At 45.0% G+C, this 17,704-nt stretch overlaps 4 protein-coding genes across 4 annotated transcripts; 1 reads left to right on the top strand and 3 right to left on the bottom strand.

Annotated features, from left to right (window-relative positions):
- Window positions 1-199: 199 nt before the first annotated feature.
- Window positions 200-2,214, bottom strand: INS49_004625 (uncharacterized protein; the record flags this gene model as incomplete). Its single annotated transcript, XM_043165413.1, has 3 exons — window positions 200-434; window positions 488-1,607; window positions 1,728-2,214. 3 exons carry the CDS (start codon window positions 2,212-2,214, stop codon window positions 200-202), a joined length of 1,842 nt encoding a protein of 613 aa, XP_043018128.1.
- A 1,674-nt stretch (window positions 2,215-3,888) lies between these two features.
- Window positions 3,889-5,255, bottom strand: INS49_004624 (uncharacterized protein; the record flags this gene model as incomplete). Its single annotated transcript, XM_043165412.1, has 2 exons — window positions 3,889-4,381; window positions 4,462-5,255. 2 exons carry the CDS (start codon window positions 5,253-5,255, stop codon window positions 3,889-3,891), a joined length of 1,287 nt encoding a protein of 428 aa, XP_043018127.1.
- Window positions 5,256-8,217: 2,962 nt separating this feature from the next.
- Window positions 8,218-9,525, top strand: INS49_004623 (uncharacterized protein; the record flags this gene model as incomplete). Its single annotated transcript, XM_043165411.1, has 1 exon — window positions 8,218-9,525. One exon carries the CDS (start codon window positions 8,218-8,220, stop codon window positions 9,523-9,525), a length of 1,308 nt encoding a protein of 435 aa, XP_043018126.1.
- Window positions 9,526-9,841: 316 nt separating this feature from the next.
- On the bottom strand, window positions 9,842-10,379 carry INS49_004622 (uncharacterized protein; the record flags this gene model as incomplete). The annotated part of the gene is made up of 2 exons (XM_043165410.1): window positions 9,842-10,109; window positions 10,192-10,379. 2 exons carry the CDS (start codon window positions 10,377-10,379, stop codon window positions 9,842-9,844), a joined length of 456 nt encoding a protein of 151 aa, XP_043018125.1.
- Between the last annotated feature and the right edge of the window lie 7,325 nt (window positions 10,380-17,704).

Genomic DNA, 17,704 nt, shown 5'->3' with positions numbered 1-17,704 from the left:
GTCAGTCAATTGCAGGCTGTGGCTTTCATTTCCACATGCGCGGCTGCTGATCCTTATGGCCTAGCTCGTCCCCAGGCGCAAGCATCCGGATCAGATCTGCCCCCGGGCCAAGTTCAGCACCAAAGCCCATCCATGACATTAGCCCCCACGGTATCCCAGCCTTTTCCTCCGACATACGGATGCGGTTCCATGATTCCCATCAGGGAGTGCCATCAGGATAGTAGCCCAACGCCTGGGCCCTGGCAATAATCTCCCAATCAGGGGGCCACTCAGGACAAGGAGGCAGGCGCTCTGTCCTCGGCAGCGTGGACCAGTGCTCAGCCGTGCGCCGCAGCACCAGCACCGCGGCCTCATCGAGAGGCCATGCCAACACGTTCTCCCTGCGCATGCCCTCGCGGACTGCATCGCGCAGGCAGCCCGAGAGGAAGCGCACGCTGGGGACAGGGGGCATACCAAGGCGGGCGAGGAAGCCCGGGAGCGAGTCGACGGCCAGGATGCGGCGGGTCTCGGCGGCGAGGTAGGCGGTGGTGGCCGAGGGAGGGAGCCCGCGGCGCTGGAAGAGGGCGTCGCGGCCTGCTCGAGCGTCGTGCCGTTGGTGGCCGGCCGGACGGTGCGCTGGAAGACGTCCATGAACATCAGGGCGCGGTACGAAGCGAGACCGCCCATGAAGGTGTGGTGGAGGCGGTACGCGGAGGCGGCGCCGTCGGGTTCCAGGTGTGACAGCTCCGGGTGCCTGGTCAGCAGGGCGGGCGCGTTGCGCGTGATCGCCTCGGTGACGACGCTCACCATGAGGCTGGTGTCCACCTCCAGTTCTGAGATCAGCAGGGCCACGAGGATGCGGCCCGGGCTGGGCATGTGATGGGCGGGTGGGCTGCCGGCGTGGAAGGACCTGACCATGTTGTTTGCCTTGTCGACGAGCTCGGGCCTGGCGACTGCGACGCAGAGGAGGTGGAATAGGAAGAACATCGACTCTATGCCCTTCTCGGAAGCTTGGAGGTGGCCCGCGGGCTCTGTGTACCCTCGCGCGCCTCCTCCGGACGTGCCTCCGGCTGCCTGCCGTCTCTCCACATTGGTAAAAAGCTTGAGGACGTGGGCGTCCATGAGGGTGGTCAGGACGTCCAGGGCATCGGAAGTCGGGGAATGTCTAAAGCCGCTGTACATCGTCTCGGCCAACCTGTCGAGGCATTGGAGGGCGTCGCCCTCGACTTGTTCCCAGTGTCGTTCAGACAGCGGCAGCGGCAGCCATTCGCCAAACCTGCAGCCATAAGCGGACGTGCGGATTCCGAGATCGCGGAAAGCGGTCTGGGAGATCAGGTCGAACTCCAACTCCAGGTCGAACGGTGCCGGTCTGCTGTTGTCGTCTCCGCCGCCGCCGCCGCCATGGCGGACGCCGATGCCTAGTGGAGAGTGTGTGAGGTGCTCCTTGGTGACGAAGCACTGGAGCTCGCGGTCGCGGATGGCCACGTTGGCCTCGACGACCTCCTCGATCCTATCCCATGCTTGGCCGAAACGCACAATGTCTTGGACCTCGAGATGATCGAGAATTTTGTTCAGTATCTCGACCGGCAGGTCACGAATCGTCGGGGGGTTACGAGTAGTCGGGGGCTCTGTTGGACGCGTAAGATTGTAGGCCGTGGAACAAGGGAATGGTAGGTGTCGAGCTCGACAGCAGAGACGAATCATATTGCACCTGAAGTCCAAGCTTCCATTCTGCAAAATGTGGATACTGCAACGACTGCACTTGTATTCCTCCCATTCGGACTGGATTCTGAGCTCAAACCCATGGGGGGATACTGCAAGCTCGGTGTCTCCGTCGAACATGCTCAACAGATGCATCGCGAAGGTCTTGATGGTGTAAGCCGATTTGTCTTCGTCCCTAGACGCCAGTGACGTAGAACAAAGAAGTCCATCCGGGTCTGGGTGTCTTGCTCGGCCACCAATAAATATGGCGGGAGGAGTGCGAGGGTAGTCGGCGCCGAACCTCAAAGACACGTGCACGAGTCGGGTGCCTGTGTTGAGAACAAGGCACGGCTCATAGAGTGACCATCGGCCGGGGGTCAGTTCGGTGTTGGGATAAGGGTCGTTCACCATTTCGGCGATGTCGCGGGCGAGCCGGCGGCGAGACACCGGATTCTGCTCTGCCCCGAAGGGCTCTCCGATGGGGAGCAAGTCCCCGGAGTGCTCTCCGAAGGGGAGCCAGTGGCTCGACCACATCTTGAAGGCGATGTTTGTGGTCGTTCTGTTCTGGTGGTCAGCAGAACGATGGGAATGATGGAAATTCAAGCGGAGCCCTGCGCACATACCTGTCTGACGTTGACTCAATTCTCTGCTAGGCAAGCGGATGGAGCATCAGATGCGATACGTAGACGGTCTGACGAGCGTTGAGACGGAGGAGGTCAAGTGCGCCTGGAAGAAATTTTGGTAGGTTTGAGACCAATGGCAAGGAAAGGAATGGCGAAAAAGTAGTTGATATCTTTGTTCGGGGTCGGGGTTGTTACTTGGAATTCACTGGGCTGGGATCTGGCACACAGCCCGGTCTTGTAGCCGCCTCGGAGCGGGCTTCCACCTGAAAACAAGGAATCCACCCAGATACATCTTCCTTGATGTAATTCACAGCACTCAAAAGTCTGTCATGATCACAGCAAGGGTCAAACCTACACAAACAGGGACACGGGTAAGCAAAGTGCGTGAGTACCTCGAGATATTCGCGCACCTGGGCAGGGCTACCAGCATATCTGATACGAGCTCGCAGAAATTGAGAGGCCCTGCTGTCTATGAACTACGAAACAGTCTACCTTCACCCGGTCTCCACAGCATGGTCAACAGGACGCGTTGGAGCTGGTGTTGTGTTGTGAGCCAGGTCAGCGCGTATCTACCCAGCAAGGTCCGGTCTCAAGATATGATGCACTGGAAGCAGATATCAAGCTGTCCAAGAACAAGATATTGAATTCATGTATTACTCCGTCACTGTGTCGTGTTCTGTTTATCTATCACTGATGTCAAAAAACAACAACCCATCACTTTTGATCCAATAGCAGGCGGCCTTCCAAAAGCTTACCTGCATACATGAATCTTGTGGAAGGCAGAGTAACACCCAACAATGTCCTCAAAGCCCATGCAGCCACAAATTAACATGAGGGTTACCACTTCGGACTACAACGCAAACCCTCTCCAGATGTCTTCAATCAAGGCTCGAACATCAGACGGCAAGCCATCAGGGTCGATAGTCAGCTAAGAAGATCGATAGCAGGAGGAGATGCAACACCGAAGTCACACAGTGACGACTACAGTTTTCCCCAAGGCTTCCATTAAATCAGATACATAATTCCAAGCCAAAGAATAGATAGTGTACCGCAGAACGCCCCTAGATTTGATTGTTATCATAAAGACTCGAGCATTAATGCCAGTGGCTCAACAAGTGAGAGCAAGCACACAAACCTTAGCATGATTATCCTTGGTTCCAGCTGTATCGCTACAAAGAGCAATGCCCATACATGGTTGAACATCTCGCCGCACCTTGTCCACCGGGTTCAAATTGGTCAAAAGCAACATGTTTTCTAATGCGATATGGTATCTCCACCTCTGCCTCTCCATTGAGTAATCACAATGAAATCAGTAACAAGACTTCCGTGGTTCATTCATCAATCACCGGGTACTCCATGCCTTCCGTGTACAATAGACAATGCATAAAGACAGCCACCAAAGCTCCTACCCCAAAATGCACACAGATGCCGCATCAACACGGTCGTCAAGCCAACAACCCATAGAACCAGAATCTTGGCCCCACCATGGGGGGCGTCAGCCGTGGCCGTCACCATAACCACCACGCCTGTACCTGCCCAACAATGAGCTCCACTCCGGGCTGCTCCATCTAGTCCCGCCGGGGAACTAGTCCGACCAGTCCTTCTCAACACGCCACGCGTCGCTCGGCCTCAGCCCTGCGCCCGAGATCAAATCACAGTCCCGGTGGCCCCATTTCCGGCGGAAAACCTCGCGTCCGGCCTCTGTCAGGACGTCGATTGCCTCCGCCAGCCCAGTGGAAGAATAGTAAAATGGCTCCCCCATGCCGCCGTGCTGGCCCTGCTGCCACGTATTACGGCCTCGCTCGCCGTGTTTGTAGTGAAACATGCGGTCCGAGACATGGCGCAGTGAGTGGTAATACGCCAGATTCGGATCTTCAGAATCCGCCGCTTCAGGAGTCGGCGCTCGCTTTGCTTTGGTATCTGGTTCTGGGTGTGGCGCGGGTGGGTTCGGGTCTGTGAAGTCGGGGACAACTCTTGGGTCACGATATAGCGCGAGGAGGTCGTTCAGCGCGGCGCTGGTATCTGTGACCGTTCCAGCGTGTTTGTCGATCATAGTTAGGTTCGACATAAGGAGTCGGCTGTGCATGTCGCAGTCTGTCAAATAGTACGGGATGAGAGTATCCCATCCTCCAACTTCCTCGTAAGCCTTTGGGTTAACCAGTGCCAGGTGATCGTATGCGAGAATCGCACGGCCCATCGACTGTCGTTCTTGCGCGCATCGTCGAGCCACTGGCATCCAAGCTCGTACACTGTCTTGTATCCAGGTTGGTTGTATGGTGGTGTGACCCCCTCAAATCCTTCTTCGAACGACAAGGTGAGCACATCCTGATGAGACCAGAAGTAGTAGGGCCACTCGTGCGTGTTGGCCATAGATAGGAAGAAGTTCTGGAGCTGAGCGAAGTTAAGGAGGACGGGCGTCTGTACGACATTGACGCCAAGTTTCTTGAGCTGCGCGTGGTTCAGGTAGAAAGGATTCTGAAGAGAGAGCTGGCCACGGGCGTTGGCCATCTGAACGCCGGTATTCTCGATGACGTATATCTGTTCGGGTGGCCATCCTGCTGTGATGTAGGAGACGACTGCTTGCAGGAGGATGGGCCAGGTGCGAGTGAATCCGATAAGCAGGGGAGGTGGAATTGGCAGGTCGTACTCCTCGTGTAGGTTTGGCCGGGGCTTATTCCACCGTGGAATAGGAGGAGGCGTCGACATCGCTAGGAGGGGAAATGGATCGCGAACAGGAGGGGGAGTGTAGGTTGGTGTAGGTTTGTATTTCGGGGTCGGTATAGGTTTCTCTTCCGGCTCCGAAGGAGTGCGCAGCCCTTCGACCCAGGTCTCGACGTCGCCCTTGACTTGTTTTGCGACATTATTGCCAGCGAAGTCGACACGGAGGAAGAAGATGAAAAATATGAAGAGACACGCGACGATGAAAAAGTTGAAGTGCCGACGAGTCGACATGATGGCGGACATGTCTGGTCAACAAGCTAACTTCAGTACGAAGCCGAGAAGTCCAGCTGGCGAGGGACTGATGGGACTACATGCGCAATAGGCCAAGTTGGAAGCGCAAGCATCTATAGGAGGGCTGAGGCTGGAGCTGGTAGGTGATAATAAGACCGCACGTATTCTTGTGGCGATGAGATCACGACACCAGTGTGGCTTGGTCACCTCAATGCCTTGGCTGTTCTGTGGGTGACGTTGAGAGGTTCCAGGCCTAGAGGGGAATCGGTGTCGTGGGATCGTACTATCCCTGCGGAATTCCAGAGAAAGATTACAAACAGCAGCAACAGGTAGGTCGTGACTGAGAGATCCCGTCCCGGACGAGCGTCACCGCGCAAATGGACGTTTGACAAGGACCAGACAGAAACGCTGAGGCAGCAGAGGGCTCTCTGACCGGAGACGCAGAAATGTGCAAAGGATCCGAGGCAACAGATAAATAACCAGTAGAGAAGGAGGAAGAAATTGGTACAAGTTACTTGGTACTGGACTTTCGAAGGAAGGAAGCGAGGTGCGCGCCACAAGTACGAGTGGAGCACAAGTCCGGAAGGAGCTAGGAAGCTATGCAAGACGCTGGACTGGGACCAGAACTGGGGCCGAGCGAGGATGAGGAATGGAGTGAGTAAGAGGGTAGGAAGGAGGAGGAGAAGATGAGCATTTACTTGTCACCAAGAGGGGATTTCAGGGGAAGGGCGGAGGAGGGATGGGAACGATGAAAACGCTCGTCCTACCGTCATCCCAACAAAGTGCCCAGACGGACAACTCGGTGCTGGACAAACCTTGGAACAGATCGCTGAGCAGAATACACCCAGGGACTGGCTACCTGGGCCTCCGGTTTGGAGGGTGCGACCCAGAGGGGACCGTGTGGTTGGGCGAGGAACCCCCAGCACACAGTGTTAGAACAGGGCTAGGGAAGGGGGTTACCGGTAGTAACTGGTGGCAAGACAGGGCAGAGGGGCCATTGCATCTGAAAGATATGTTAGACTACCGTACAAGGAAGCACAGGGCTTGAGGTGCATCTGTGCAATCATGACGCAGGCCGGCGGCTAGTCGGCAGTGCTCGAGCAAGGAGCTGTGGACGGGCTGGGCGGATGGTGTGGACGTGGATCCGTTGTAGTCTAGAACAACTCAATCGAGACATGCTGGTAAGGGTGGCTATGGCTCTGTCAGTGTACGATTTAGGAGAGCAGCTGGACAGCCGGGGAAAACGATGCGTGGTGTGCCGCGTGTCGCCGTATCACAAGGCTGATGACAGATTGGGGCTGAGGCTGGCTGGGTGATGCTTGTCTGCTCGAAGCTTGCCTCCCTGGTGCTGCAGGTGGCAGCTCATCCGATGCTACCCTGCCACCACACCGCAGAGTGGCCTGCAAGAGGCGTAGTGTAGACTTGTTGATGTCGAGCAGATTCTGTGCTGGCAGTTGCTGGTGCTGGTGCTGGTGCTGGTGCTGGTACTGTTGCTGTTGGAAGGTGTATCTCGGCAGCGAAAGAGCCCGTGGCACCCGACGCACGCACTCACTCTTCGTCTTCGTCTCGACATCATGCTCCCGCTGGTGGGTGAGAGGGGAAGGAAGACGAAGGAAGGAGCATTGAAACGCCCGGGCTTCGACAGTGTCTGTGCTGGCCAGCCAGCATCAGACGGATCGGATGGAACGGTCAAGGGCAGCCAGTCGACCGGTGCTTAGCACTTCAGGAACTAAGACGCTATGGGCTGTATGGCTGCACCAAGTGCACTATGGAAGTACGGTACCACAAAGCTGGGAATGGAGAAGAACCCATCCAGGAATCCGGCGCACAGCTGGGGAAGGACATTGAGTGGAGCAGGACGGTAGGACGGTTCGTTGAAGCTCCAGGATACGGCCGATAAGGTGGGTGTAGGGGTGGGTGCCAGACCTGTGGATCCATGTGCAAATCTCGTCTCTTGGTATCGCAGTGCCGAACAGGATTGCATATCCTGCCACACTATGTCGACTGCAGCTTCCCGACCTGTCACCTGTCACCTGCCACAGTCGCAGGTTGCTACAGAAGTGTACTGTACTGTGGCGTCCGTGGCCGTTCAGCGTGGACAAGGAGCGTCTTGACAGCAGGACTGCCTTGCATACTTAGACTGCATGGTCAGACATCAAGTCTTTGTCCGTTTGTCTGTGGGCACAAGAGTAGGACGAAGCAGGAGGCATGGGGCAGGGGGCACGGGGCATGACCATGCTCGAGAGAGCGAGCGCTAGGCGTAGCAAGGAGGCAAGCTAAGGAGTGAAGAGTGAGGTTGAGGTGAGGTTGAGCACGGACCACCTAGGCCAAAATGCTCCGGTCGTGACACCCACTTGCGTCATCATGGCATTTCCACAATCGCAGCTGCCAAAATGCATGTCCAATCAGCCAGTCGGTCAATTTGGTCGTTGAGCGACGCGTCGATCGAACGGTTGATGGGGCCAGCCATCCTTCTGTGGCTCGTCTCTGGGAGAACGACAAACCGATAAGCTTACTCCGTCTAAACCCCATCAAGGGATTTACTACTATGTGTAGTACGCATGATGCAGGTATGACTGACTGATGGTGCTGTGTGTGTGTGTCGTCGGCACATGTGCACACCAATAACCCACGATCTGCCGGGCGGGTGCAGGGGCGGGATGTTCCTCTGCAGATCTCCGTGCGGCGCTCAGATCCAGGCCGCAGTGCCGCAGTGCCGACTTTTGCCTGCGGCCGGCCGTGACATGGTACGCAGCCTATCCATGAAACGTGGTTCCATTTGGGGACCCCTGCCCGAACCAACCTTGGGTTCCTGTGGCCAGGTCTCACAAGCACTCAATCCGAGCAAGCCAGCCAGCAAGCAAAAAGCCTAGCTACTCGAATGTCATCAGCACCATCGCACGTACTGCTTCCACCGCATTCGTAGCCGGCCCCTGCAACGGCCAGCTAGCCTCAATGAAGCATGCTATCCACAGCTGCTGCATCGCCCCGGTCGTGGTCGCCCTCGCTCTCCCTGTCGCTCTTGCTGCTGGCAGCTCTGCAGCTGGTCACGTCGCCAGTCACCAACGCCCTGCTCCATGAGCAGGTCGCCTTCGACAACTCAGATGTCTGCTGGTGGAGCTTGATCCCTCCGGACCTCGTCTGTCCCGTCCTCAGGCAGCAGAACCTCACCGACATTGTCAATAGCCTCGCCGGGCCCCCGCGATGGACTGGTGGTGACGAGTGTGTCGGCAAATACTGCCTCTACAACAGCGCGCGGTTCGCCGGCGGCAGAGGCCTCGCTGCCATCACCACCGCCGAGAACATCGCCAAGGTCAAGGAGGTCGGGGACCTGCTGTACCAATACGAGGTCTCGTTTAACAACGATGACGAGAACCTGCCTTTCCATGTAGCGGAGGTCGAGGGCAAGGGGAACGGCGTTGTCGCCAACCACCGTCTCGCCCGCGGCGACCCCATCATGGCTCACACCCCTGTCCTTCTCATCCATCAGGCCTTCAAGGAGGAGCCCGACCAGGACAAGCAACACCAACTGCTAGACCTGGCTCTGAAATCACTGCCTGATCACAGCGCGGACCTGTTCATGGGCCAGATGGCCCACAACCCCGACGAGCATCCCGTCGCAGCCCGTCTCACAACCAATGCCTTCCGACTGGACCTGGGAGGGGACGACGGCCAGCACTACGGTGCTTTCCCCGAGGTGGGCAAGACAAATCACGACTGTCGGCCTAATGCTGCATACTATGTCGACCAGTCAACGCTGATGCATATCACCACCGCGGTCCGCCCCATTAAGGCAGGCGAGGAGATCTCCATCACGTATCTGGACCCTCTTTCCCCGCGAGCCGACAGGCAGGAGCGTGCCCAGTCCCACTGGGGCTTCGGATGCACCTGTTCTCACTGCAGTGCCGCCGCTGACGATGTTGCCGAGTCGGATAAGCGCCTAAAGGAGCTCAAGTGGATCGAGGGGCAACTCCAGGACCTGAACAACACCTCCAACGATGTCTCCGTGGGGCTCATCACCTACCTGCTGAAGCTGTACGAGGATGAGCGACTCCACTGCCGCATCGCCAATGCGTACATCCTTGCGGCCCTGAATTTTAACGTGCTGGGGTTTGACCAACGCGCTGCCAAGTATGCCTCCTTGGCCATCGATGCCTTGAAAATTGAGAAGGGCGAGGGTTCATCGCATGTCGAGTCCATGGAGGAGCTGAAGAGGGACCCAAAGGGACATCCGACTTTCAAAGGCAGAGGTAAGAAGGGTGGGAAATGACCGATCACAGCCACGAGTAGCCTGCCGGACTCAATTCCGAGCGGGAGCAGCAGTCAACACTGAATAAAGACTTGTTCGAAGCTTGTATACTCCGGCTTCATTCCATGAATACATCATCTTGTAGTACATACGGATTACTGTCCCTTTCTATGTCTGCCCGACTACTGCCAGCGCTCAAGATAAGACAGTCAAAGCCTCTCCGTGGCACACAGGGACCCGCGTACACCATCAGGAACACATCCGAGAACCCATTACCACGCCCACGACCTCCTCCTCCCCCTCCTTTCCCTGCGTCGCCGCAAACACGCACCACCTTTCACGCCTGCGGGTCCGTCCGCTTGCTCGGCGCCTTGGACTCCATCTTCTCCTCCGAGGCGGCCAGGTTATCAGGCCGGTTGGGCGCGTCCCCGGGCAGGTCCGCCTTGCTCTCGTCCGCCCCGCCCGCCCCCGACCCGCGCTGCTCCCTGCCCTGCGCGAACTCGCCGCCCGCCTGCGCCGCGTGGTCGTTGTGTTTCGCGCCCGCCTGGCCCTTGGATATGGTGTACGTTGCGGCGCCTGTGAGGAGGGATGCTGCGCCTATGAGCCTGTTTTGGTGGGAGGTGCCAGGATGCACTTGGGACGTGCCCGCGGTGTTGCTCATGTGAAGTACGGGATAGGGGGGCTTACAGTGGCAGGTTGCCGCTCTTGCTCGGTGTGTCCATCTGGCGGCTCTCCTTGGGCGATTGCTGCTCTGATGCGTACCCGCGCTGCTGCTGCTGCTGTTGCCGGGCTGCGCGGCTTAGTTGGCCTGGCTGGACGGCTCTGGGGCGGCAGCATGCCGCTTGGCAGGTTGATGGGAATGCTGAGGCACGCATGTTTCCTTTTTTGTTCTCTTCGATCGTGTGAAAATTGTCGTGGCTGTTCAGTCCCGTCAGATCGGCTTTGCAGTTGGTATGGTGGTCTGTTTGTTGGCTTTGGTATGGTAATTGATTGTCAGTCATTGTTGTAAATTGGCCAGGCATCTTGTTAGAAATGTGCTTGCTTTTCTCCAGAACTTTGTTGATCAAGTTAATGACAGACTTTCTACGCAAGTTAAGCGTCATATCACGGTACCCTGTAGAAAATTTTCGATTCAGATTGCAGGTCGGCTGTTTTTAAAAGTCGGTTCGTGTGGAGAGATGGATCTGGTGCAGGATGACAGTCCGATAACGTTTGTTGCGCACCCCGGATTCCCACTACACACCTCCCAACACTAACTTTATCTTAGCATCTACTATTAAGGTAAGTACCTACTTACTATTAATTTGCTTAATACTTACTTAAACAACTACTATCTTTACGATAGCATAATAATAGCTATGCCATTGCTACTAAAGCTGTAAACCCTTAAAACCTTAATAAATGCATAAGCTGCATTCCTTATTAAAGCTAACGGCTTTTAAGTTATTTAATAAGGTAAGTATTATTAAAATAAGCTATAACTTAATTTATTGCTGCTTAAAGGCGCCTTATTAATTAACTTTTTAAACCCCTTTGCATTACTAATAATATTAATCTTAATGCTTATAAAATTACTTATATAAAAGGCTATTAAAATTAATGCAAAGAATAAAGTCTTTATTATCCTTATATAAGCACTTAATAATACCTTTTAATAATTTAACTTAAGTATTTATTTTAAAGTTATTTATAAGTTTTATATAAACTTTAGCATATATATTTAGCATACATTTAATAAAAAAGCAACTTTAACCCTTAAAAATCTCTTTACTTATAATACATTACAAAAACCTACCTTTATTCCCTTCTTAATAAAGAAATTTATAGCTAATGCTATAATATATGCAATTATATTAATTATTACATTAATTATAAGCTATGCTTCTCCTCTTTAATGCAAAGAAAGCTAAAAGCAAGGCAAGAAAATTATAATCTTAAATATACATTATACTTAAAATATTTAATTAAAAAATGCTTAAATCTTTTTATATTTAAATAAAAACTCCCTAGCTTAAAGGTATAACTTATTTATTATTAAGCAAGTAATTTATAAAAACCTTAAAATCTTTCTTTTAAACCTTTTAAATATTAATAAAGTTTGATTTAATTAAACTTTATAGCTTAAGAATAAGCTTATTTATAAGGCGCTTCTTACTTATAATAATAAATTATAATTCTTCTTTAAATATAATAAGGTAAAGGCTAGTAAAATTTAATATACTTATTATATAGCTAATATATTTATTTAAATTACTAATCTTAATGGTAAATTTATTAATATAAATAAGGTAATGCTAAATAAAGTTTATATATAAACTTAATAATAGCTAATAGCTTACTATTATTTATGCTATTATAATAATTATATAAGCATTAATACTTAAATTATTTTATTTATAAAGCTAATAATATAAAGGTTTATTCTCTTTAAATAAAGCCTTCTTTCCCGCTTACTTTAAAAGAAATTCTATTTATCTTAATATACTAATTATTAAAAATTTTATAAAATAAGCCATTATATCTACTAAGTCCACTACTATAATTGCAATAGTAGCAAATATAGCCATAAGGGATATACTTCCTTAATATAATGCATAAACTACTAAGGCCCTTATATATTAAACATATTAAAGTGCCTAGCTTACCCTATTAAGCGTAAAGGGGTTATGATTTAGCTTACTAAGGAGCAATAAAAACAAATCTGCGAAGAAGGCTTTTAAACCTTTAACGCCCTTTACTTAAAATAAAACTTAGCTAGGAAGGCAAAGAAGCAAAATAAAAGCACCCTTGCCTTAATTTCCTTCCCCTTAGCTAAAAAGCGCTTTATTACCATTTCTTATTAATTAATGCAATTTTTAAAAAAGCAATTAATTAATAAGCAAGCTAATTTTATAATAAATATTAACTCTTAAGTAATATGCTTATTAACCTTTATTTATGCATTTATATATAAATAAACGCCCTTAATATCCATATAAGCAAAGCACTTAATGCCTTATTAATGAAATTATCTTTTAATTAAATGTTAATAAAGATATATAAGGTAAAGCAATATATAATGCTGTTTTTAAGCTAATATAGGCTAATTGCTTAAATATAATCTTATTATAAGAGCCTTAAACCTATATTTTTAATTTTAAGCAATATATTATTAAAATATACTTTAGCTTTAACTTCTTTCTTTTATATAAGCGTTAAATATTTAATAATAACCGCTTATAAATTACAATATATATTTACAAAAGCTATAAGCTAATAGCAAATTAGCTCTTAATAACCCCTACTTATAATATATTATAAGTAAAAATTAATAAGCAAACTTATATAAATGCATATAACATTCCTATTGCTATAGCTAATACCTTAAAGGTTTAGCAAATTCTTAATACTTAAGCCCTATTAAAAAACTATATTTTAATAAAGAACTTTAACTTTATCTTTTAATAATAATAAAGCAATAAGCCAGCCTTTAATATTAAAGCCTTCCTTACTAACTAATTAAATAAGCATAACATAATAATGCTTAATGCTTATAAAGTTCTTATTAATGGGTTTAGTAATATATTAAACTTAATTCTTATTAATATTACCCTTAACTTTTGCAATATTAAGAAGCACTTAAATATAGGATTAAATTACTTTACTATAATTATAACTCTTTCACTATTCTTTACTAAGGCTACCCCCCTTAGCTATATTAAGCATAATAAGAAAAAGCTAAAGCGCTTAGTTAATCTTATTAAAACCACTATTCCAAGCCTCCCCTTATTAAAAACAATAATCACCTTACTAAATACCTATGCCTTTAAACTAATTAAGATTATTTAAAATGCAATTAAGGCAACAAAATACCATACCTAATAAAATTAATATATTGCATAATAAATAAAAGAATATATTATAAAATACAAGCATATGCTAAATAAATATTACCTTTAAAATAATTAACTTTACTTATCTTATTATATAGCAAGACTTAAATTTTAAGCCAAAATCCATAAAACTAAATAATATTAAAACTGCTTAATAATTAATAAATACTAATCCTATAAGGATATATATTAAATTATTAACTAATATAAAGTTTAACTATTTATTACGCCGCTACCCTTAGCCTTAAAAGGGCAAGTTTTTATTACTTAGGAAGATAAGGCTATAGCGCTTAAGCAAGCAATCCTATAACGCTTTAACTTTAATAATAATATCCTAAACCCCTAAATACCGTTAATATCGCAGCAAGCCATTTCTTAAAATCCCACGGTACTCCTAAATAAGGCTATTAACGTTATTACCCATATAAGCAACACCACCCTAAGCATTAACAGTATTATAATTAAAATTCTATGCATTATATAAGCAGCTATAAGCAAGCTTATTTAAGCTTATTATAAGCTATACCTTATATTAAAATACTTCCCTTAGGTATTTTAATTAATAAAGATTATTATAATTCTTAAGATAAGTAATTAAGATTTTATATAAATAAGGGGCTAGAAACTTATAGCTCTTATTTTAATACTTAGCAAGAAACTTAAGCAACTATTTACTTAACAAATCTCCCACCTTATGCTTACCTACAAGGTTTTATTTTTAAACTAAGTTAAAGCATTATCCAAAAGATTTATTATTAACTTAGCTTGCTTACTTATATATAATATCTTAATAATACTAGCTATTAGCAAATTAATTACTATAATTATATTTAATGTATTTAAGGCTTTTAATGCAATCCTTTATAATAAACTTACTTTTATAATGCAAAATTAAGGATAGCTCTTTATTTTAATTAAGCTTATCATTTCCTTCCTTATAAAATATATAGCTTAAGTTTGCCTATAGCAAGCAATAACAAAGTTTTTTAAGCTATTATATAGCCTTTCTCAAGGTTCTTCCCTATTATCCATCCTTTTTTTCTTATATACTAAGCTAATTTATCACCTTAATAAGCCAAAGAAAAGATTTAAATATATTAATAATCATACCTTAATTACTATTAATAACTCCCTTATAAACATAACTAATAAAGCTATAAATAAGCTTAATAAGCTCCTATAATAAGGTTAAAATAATATTATTTAATTTTTTAAAAAAAGATAAAGATAATTTATTTTATATATAATAAAGTAAATCACTTACTATTTATTTATTACAATATAATAAAGAAAAAACCCTTAAAAACCCTTCATTAATTAAGCATTTAATTTAATCATAAGCTAAAATTTTAATTATATATAAATAAATAAATAAGCAAAGCTTAATAAATAAAGGGCTATATATGCTTACTTTATATAATATTTTAAAGATCGCTATTACGCTTTATAAAATAAGCAATATGCACTTATATTAAGCTAATTGCTCTTTATAAAACCAAAATCTAATTTCATAAGCATAATAAACTTATAATAGCTCCCTCTTATAAAAAGATTATTATAAGCAATAAAAAGATAATTAATAAAATTAATTCCTCCCTTTAACTAGCTCTCCTTACCACGCTTTTAATATTTAAAACCTTGCTAATTAATGCGCTTTATAAAAAAGTTAATATCCTATATATAAATATTTTATTTATAATTATAAAAAATTATTATGCATTCCACTTAGCTATATTAAACCCTAACTACCTTTTAATTATGCGCTATAACGCCTATATAAAACGCTGCAAGGCTTTCATTAACCTTAAATACCTTATTAAGCTCTTATCATCCTTTAAATACCCTAAGTTATAACTTTATTACTATACTAAGGACTTACTTTTATTAATTATTTTGCTTAAAAAAAAAGCCGCAACCTATAAATATTTATAATAGCTTAAGTTAATCTCATTATTTAATATAATAATATACTTAAATAAATTTAAGTAAAAAGATAAAGTAATAAAATAAGGGTTTGCCTTATATTAAGGCAATTACCTTATTTATACTTTAAAAGGCTGCATAAGTAAAGCTAAGATCTTTAATGCCAAAGCAATTAAAGCCTTGCAAGGCCTATTTATTATGCTTTGCATTACTAACTTTAATAAGCATCCATCTTTAATTAAAATACATATCTATATTAATAATACCTTTATTATCCAATCCCTGCAAGGCATTTTAACTACTTCCTCTTAAAGGAAATTTCGCAAGTTTAAGGAGCTGGCTAATATCTATAAAAATGTTTTAACTCATTAAAGCCCTAACTATATAAGCATTAAAGGCAATAAAAAAGCTAATAAATTTATTAATAAGGGCTATTACCTTCCCTTATCATTAGCTGCAAAAACTACTCTAGCAGTTATTTATAAAATAATTTATTAATAAGCTAATGAAAACTTTTAAAAATAATAGCAAGCTAACGCTTTAAAAAAATATAAAGCCTTTAACCTTATAACTAAGGTATAATACCCACTTAAACTTAACATCTTATAGTAAGTATTGCAATAATTACTTACTATATGCTTTAGCTATAGCGACTTTAAATTATATTATAAGAAATTCTATCATAATAACGCAAATACCCGCTATTGCTATAACCATTAAAAAACCCTTAAATATATTTTTTAATGCACCTATATCCTTAAATACCTTTAAAAAAAGTTAATCCCTTTTCCTAAAGTTACTATTAATTATATAATAAGCATGGAATTTAAGCATTTTATTAACCTAGCAAAGCGCTCCTATTTCTTTAATAAGCACCCCCTTAAAAAGACCTAATCCCTTTATATTTTTCCCTTTTATATATATTTCTTTATTTTATTTCCCTTATATTATTAAATTTTCCTTTATTCTCGCTTATTTAAGGCTTAAAATCAAGGTTTTAGCGGCTCTTTCTTTTAATAAACTATATATTAAACTTTTGCAATTCATTTCACGCTTAGCGTAATTATACTTAATTACTTTTATAGCATTCTTAATATTAATAAAGGGCCTAGAAATAAATATAAAAGTATCATAAGCCTATAACTTATTATATAAAGAAGATAGGGGTTTTTAGGTGTTAATATGCAAAGTTTATTATTTTTGCAGGATTTATTAACTAAGCAAGTACTCCTTAGCCCGCTATTTAAGCTATTATAGCATTGCTATGATTTTAGGAAACCACTATACCCACTCTTTGCATATAATTATGCTTATTAGCCCGCTATTATTTATAATTACGCCCTATACCCTATAAAAGGTAGCCACTAAATAGCACCTACTGGCAGCTATATCTATGCATGCTTAAACGTACGTACTGCCGTCGCCATAGGCCTGCGGCCCATAGCGTAAATCAGACTCTCTCTCTCCCCCCCCGGATTCCCACTTCTCACTTGTGGAGATTTTGTATATATTCAACGAATTGTCTTTCTACAGCCGGGGTTACACAGAATTGGCAAGACACCACTCGCTACATAAGTTGCGAAGTGCCAAATTGCTCTAAATCGACCAATGTTTGGAACATGTTGCTGCATGGCTGCATCCATCGCTTGAAATGGTCCGCCTACCAATGAGGTCTTCTTATTTGCACTGTTTGGCCTTCCAAGTAATCCTATGTGATCTCCTACCCATTGCTGATGTGAAACCGTGTGGTACGAGTTTTAAGAAAAATTACCTTGGTCACACCCTTCTCTGTTCACACGTAGAAAGCATGAGATTCGGCCCCGCATCCGAAACATCCAGAATTTGTGATTCATAGTCTAGAAAGTCCTTAAACAGTGGAGAAAGTTTTTCTCCATTTCTGCAGCATTCCTATATATCACTCCCGTGTCCGGTAGCTTCCGAAGAGCCGGTATGGTTGCAAGTAGGCCTAAGTATCATGAGGCATCACCCTCGCAGTTGTAAGTGATAACACAGACGAAATGCCCGGTGAGCACCAGCAGGCCGCAGCATGTGAATATCTCTGATCTGTTATGACTTTCCCGTCGCCACGAGGCATCCAGTGGTTGATTTACATCTGCAGCGTTGGCTGTCTGGCGGTGTAATATTTAAGATGTGGATATTAATCAACATTGAACTAATCAAGACCTTGCGTTCTCTAGGCCTCTTGTTGCTTCCTTTCTTTTCGCCTTATATGTGGCCGTGATTTCATTTCAATGTATATGTTTGAGAATGCGGAGATTCGCACCTGCAAAAACAGGGTACACCGGTACATCAACTTATACCATAGCCATAGCTATCAGAGCATATCACCCTTGTTTAATTCGTTTACTTATACCTAATACCTATATACCTAAGTTTAATTAGGT

This window comes from Diaporthe citri, assembly GCF_014595645.1.
Source record: "Diaporthe citri strain NFHF-8-4 chromosome Unknown scaffold_12, whole genome shotgun sequence".
NCBI classification, from domain to species: domain Eukaryota; kingdom Fungi; phylum Ascomycota; class Sordariomycetes; order Diaporthales; family Diaporthaceae; genus Diaporthe; species Diaporthe citri.
The sequence above is the reverse complement of the archived record's forward strand: the minus strand, read 5'-3'. Positions and strand labels throughout refer to the sequence as shown.